This window comes from Octopus bimaculoides, chromosome 3 (assembly GCF_046866305.1).
Source record: "Octopus bimaculoides isolate indiv1 chromosome 3, ASM4686630v1, whole genome shotgun sequence".
NCBI classification, from domain to species: Eukaryota; Metazoa; Mollusca; class Cephalopoda; order Octopoda; family Octopodidae; genus Octopus; species Octopus bimaculoides.
Window position 1 is genome coordinate 113,863,020 of NC_142930.1, and position 6,000 is coordinate 113,869,019.

At 35.7% G+C, this 6,000-nt stretch overlaps 1 protein-coding gene across 5 annotated transcripts in view; it reads right to left on the minus strand.

Annotated features, from left to right (window-relative positions):
* The window catches only part of LOC106879863 (dual 3',5'-cyclic-AMP and -GMP phosphodiesterase 11), a 237,633-nt gene that overhangs the window by 141,600 nt on the left and 90,033 nt on the right, over positions 1-6,000 (minus strand). For all 5 annotated transcript variants that reach the window (XM_089349480.1, XM_089349481.1, XM_014929581.3 and 2 more), the window contains one exon: positions 3,502-3,591. In XM_089349480.1, coding sequence (XP_089205606.1) covers positions 3,502-3,591 — 90 coding nt within the window. The remainder of the gene's footprint in view (positions 1-3,501; positions 3,592-6,000) is intronic.

Below are 6,000 nucleotides of genomic sequence, written 5' to 3' on the forward strand. Positions count from 1 at the left end.
ATGCCTTTCCTAATGCCAACCACTCCAAGACTGTAGTGGGTGCTTTTACGTGCCACCGGGACGAGGGCCAGTCACAGCGGTAATGGCAACAGCCATGCTCAAAATGGTGTTTTTTACATGCCACTTGCACAGGAGCCAGTCCAGCGGCACTGGCAACAACTTCGCGCGAATGCTTTTTCACGTGCCACCGGCACAAGAGCCAGGAAGGCGATGCTGGTAACGATCACACTCAAATGGTGCTATTTATGTGCCACTGGCATGGAAGCCAGACAGCTGCTCTAGCAATGATCACGCTCGGACGGTGCTCTTAGCGCTCCACTGGCACATGTGCCAATATATATATATATATATTTCGTTTTTGGATTTGGTTTGCAAGATTCTTTATGTGAGTTTGTGTGTTAAAGCATATTCTGTTGTGTCTGGGGAGAGTCATATACTTTTGGTACATTATAATTTAACACACTGAGAGGCAAAACTCTTGAAAAGGTTGCAAGACGCAATGATAAATTTTGAAAAATAAAAAAGAATTAAGTGAAAATTTTACCAGTGAATGTCTAAATTATAAGGCAATAAAAGAGAATGGCTCTCCCCAGACACAACAGAACATATATATATATATATATATATATATATATATATATATATATATATATATATATATATATATATATACACACACACACACATGGTCTGATCAATGAATATCCAGACTGTTGCCGTAGTAACGAAACTAAAGCATGCAGACTGAAGCCGCTTAGCAGAGATTGATCTTGAACTCTGCTGTGCATGCACACTAAGTTTTAACGTTCTAGCTCACTTCCACTGTTTGCAGCAGTGCTTGGAAGGAAGGTGTGTAGCATGTGATCATTGCATTGACCATGACAGAGAAAGTTGAGCAGAGAATCTGCATCAAATTTTCCCAAAAGTTTTGCAATACCTGCTCGGAGGTCTCAACAAAGTTTTCAACATTCTCGACACAATCAAAGAGATCTTGTGCAACTGAAACCCGAATGTCTTTTGGTTAGCTGAAAGCAGTTTTGGCACAAACTTGGCAGACACGCATCTCATACCCAAACCTTCATTGATAATGGACTGAACTGACCCATAACTTAATCTGCACATCCTCTGATAACTCATGGATAGTAATTCAACGATTTACCCTCACAGTTGCAATGTTTTTCTCAGCTCTGCTGGTTGCATGTTTCCCAGAATGCTCGTCAATATCCACATTCTGTCAGCTATCCCGGAAATGTCTGAACCACTTGTACACTTGTGTGCAGCTCATACACTCCTCTCCATACTCTTTCTGCAACTTTGCGTCAGCTTCTGAGTAGGTATCACCATGACAACTTTCTCTGTCATGGTCAATGTGATAATCACTTGCTACACACCTTCATGATTTAGCTTCATTAGTATGGCTACAGTCCACATACTTATTGATCAGACCTCATATAAAGTATATGCCTGTGTTTGTGTGTGAGTGAGAAAGCATGCATGTTAATATGAATTCCTCACTTCACATGGAAAGTGACTTAGGTACACAGAATAATGTTAGTTGACATTTCCTGTCAATAAAATGCTTCTCTACCTCTAGCTTTCAAAGACATGAGGATAAAATTATTCCTAACTTGAAAAACGAGTAAGGGTTGCTGACAGGAAGAGCATCCAGTTATTAAATAACATCAACAGAATGTATTCATCCATAGAAAAACTGATATTAAATGAAAGAAGGGTGTGTGTATATGTCTGCGTGTCTGTATCTGTGCATGAGAGTCTGTATGAATGTATGTGTGTGTGTGTGTGTGTGTGTGTGTGTATGAATGAGCTATTTCAACACATCTTTGCAATGACACCATTCGGTTGACGGTAGCATATCTGTTTTCTTGTTTCTGATGTATAAACACTCCTGAAATATAAATACCTTCCTTAGAAAACAGGAAAAGGTTGGCAACAGGAAATGCATCCAGTCATAGAATATCGTCTCCATAAATCTAATCAAACTAATATGAACATGGTGAAACAGCATATGCAAAAACGACAACGCAGATCATCCTCCTTGTCATCACCGCCACCATTGGGTGCATAGCTGTAACTATTGGATAACATGGCAATATTCTCACTTGAAAACCGAGAAAATCCAATGATACAAAACTGGCTCATCTCTTTAAAGTCAATAACATCAGACATGATTTAGGTAACTACATATACATACATACATACATACAGATTTATATAAATGTACTGCATACACACACACACACACACACATAGAATGTAGTTTATGCATACATATACACACACACAAAATGTAGTTTATGCATATATATACATATATTTATATATATGTAGCTTATACATATATATATATACACACACATATACATATATAATGTAGCTTATGCATACATATATTTATATATGTAGTTTATACATACATATATACACACATACACACACATATATACATATATAATATAGCTTATGCATACATATATTTATATATATGTAGCTTATACCTACATATACACACACATACACACACAAGTATATATATATATATATATATATATATATATATATATATATATATATATATTTGGAATGTATATATGCACTTACATATATATAGTCTTATATATATATATATATATATATAAAATTATGTATAAGTGCATATATACATTCCAAATAAAAAAAATTGGCTTTGTGCATACAAAACACATCAATATCTTACCCCCCCTCTAAGTATCAGGCAAAAGATATTTACTTGAACATAAAAAACAAAAAAAGAAACACAGGAATAGCCAACTCTTCAGTAGAGTTACCTTTTGATGTGATCTCTCGTCAGTAATAAAATTTGTGATCTATATATATATATATATATATATACACACACACATATGTATATACATACACACACACACACATACGTATATACATACACTCACACACACAAGTATATGTACACATACACACACACACACACACACACACACACACACATTGCAAGCATATGCTGCCATCATAAACTTTTGTTTCGTTTTCCTTTTTCTTACATCCAATATTCCTTGTTAGCATGTAGAATAGCATTTCTTTCTCCCCCTCTCACCTGTCTTCTCTCATTCTCTCTCCCTTTCTGCTTTCCTCTCTCTATCTCTCTCTCTCTCTCTCTCTGTCGAATAACAAGTATTTAACAGCTGGGTACTACTCCAAAGAGGAATCATACTAAGTATTTGTATTCAACTTCACTGGTTTGGCATTATTACTACCATTATTATTATTATTATTATTATTATTATTATCATCATTGTTGTTGTTTTCCAGGTAACATGACTGAGTGGATCTATTTATGGTCTGGTTTAGCATGTGAACCTACCAGCTCTTAATCACTACTTTCACTATTCATGAAGCATTTAGCCAAAATTTACAGAAAAAAATTTTTTTTTTTTTTAAAAGCACCACACAAACAAACAAAAAAATCAACTAAAAGACAGCACAAACCTGGTTTCGTCTGTTTTCCAGCAGCGATTTCTCATATTGTTGAGCATTCTTTAAACCAATTCCACAGAAAGCCAAATAAAATGTAAATATCTGAAAATTAAAATAAAATTTGGATAAGATACTAATTAAAATTGTATCAGTTTTATGAAGTTTAAACCTATAGCATTTAAAATGGTCACATCCAGCCCAAATACTCTATCTGTTTTATGTTCAGCTATATCTGGCCTCTCACACATACCCTACAATGTCATTCTAAAAATAAACAATCATATCATCGAAATCTAAAAGCTATGAGATAATGTATGATGAATACATAACAATTTGAATAAATATTGCATTTGAGAGAATAATTTGAATGCTAAAGGCAGCGAGCTGGCAGAAATGTTAGTATGCTAGGTGAAATGCCTAGTGGTATTTCGTCTGCCGCTACGTTCTGAGTTCAAATTCCGCCGAGGTCGACTTTGCCTTTCATCCTTTCGGAGTCGATTAAATGAGTACCAGTTATGCACTGGAGTCGATATAATCAACTTAATCCGTTTGTCTGTCCTTGTTTGTCCCCTCTGTGGGCAGTAAAGAAATAAGAAATGTTAGTATGCTGGGTGAAATGCTTAGCGGTATTTCGTCTGTCTTTATGTTCTGAGTTCAAATTCCACCAATGTCAATTTTGCCTTTTATCTTTTGGGGTCAAGAAACTAAGTACCAGTTGTGTATTGAGGTCGATCTAATCAACTGGACATTCCCCAAAAATTTAGGGCCTTATGTCTAGAGTAGAAAAGAATTTGAATGCTAAGGGGTAAACCAACAAAAGAAATATATGTTGTTAAATGCTGCCAACTTATTTCATTGAAGGAGAAAAATTCAGGGATGACATTCACACAACACACTGTATTATATATCTTTCCGTTTTATTCTTTTATTTGCTTCAGCCATGCAGGAGCACCATCTTTGGTCTAATAAATCACCCCAAGGACTTATTCTATCAGTCTCTTTTGCTGAACTGCTAAGTTACGGGGATGTAAACGGACCAGCATCAGTTGTCAAGCAATGGTGGTAGGGAGTAACACAGACACACAAACATATACATAATATATACTGTGTATATATGTATATATATATATATATATATATATATATATATATATATACGGCGGGCTTCTTTCAGTTTTTGTCTACCAAATCCACTCACAAGGATTTGGTCGGCATGAGGCTATAGTAGAAGACATTTGCCCAAGGTGCCATGCAGTGGGGCTGAACCCAGAACCATGTGGTTGGTAAGCAAGCTACTTACCACACAGCCACTCCAATGTATTTTTTTTTTACTTGCTTCCCTCATTAGACTGAAGCCATGCTGGGGCAACACCTTGAAAAAATTTTTAGTCAAATAAATTGACCCCCAGTGGGGGTTTTTTTTTGTTTTAAAACCTGCTGTTTATTCTATTGGTAGTGACCAATAGTGACGAAAGTGTTTGCCAAACTGTGGAGTTACAGGGATATAAACACACCAACACAGGTTGTCAAGTGATGGGAAGGACAAACACGCATAGATATATATTTATAGTTTATAGATTAGAGACAGGTATTCTCTGCATAGAATACACTTCGTAGTGCTCAATAGATTTGAACTTAAGCAGGTAGAGGAGTAAATGTAAGGACAAGCAAGTTAGCCAAGTTGTTATACAAAAAATATTTAATACATTTAATACAAAAAAATGTACGTATCAATGCATATAAAAATGTCTGACTTACACAGAGTATAAGTGATATCATATTTATATAGAAAACCATGCCAAATCAGATTGGAGTCTGGTGCAGCCTTCCAGCTTACCAGCCCTGGTCAAACCATCCAACCCATGCCAGCATAGACAACGGACGTTAAATGAAGATGAAGATGATGATGATATACACAAAGGGACTCTTTCAAGTTCTGTCTACCAAATCTACTCACAAAGCTCTGGTCATCTGGAGGTTATAGTGGAAGACACTTGACCAAGGTACCATGCAGTGGGACTGAACCCAGAACCATGTGGTTGGGAAGCAAACTTCTTACCACATAGCCATGCCTGAATTTTTTTATTAATTTTTTTATAGTACTTGTTGCTGTCTGCCAGAAATAGTAACCCAAAACCCCTTCAAATCACAGCTCATGTTACAAGATTGATTTTGAGTTGTGTGTTATTAAATATATTGAACAGTTGTTTCCTTTCAGTTTGGGGTTTTTTTCCCTCCATAATTTGATTTTCTATACTTTTAATGTATTTTTTCTTCCTTTTCTTCTTGTAAAAATATGTTCCTTTTATCTATTTATTTCAGTCAATCAACTGTGGCCATACTGGGGCACTGCTTTGACATTTTAGTCAAATGAATCGACCCCAGTACTAAATACTTTTTAAAAAGCCTGATACTTATTCTATCGGTGGGTTTTGCTGAACCGCTAAGTTACAGGGATGTAAAAAAAACAAAACCAGTTGTTAAGTGATGATGAGGAACAAACACAGACAC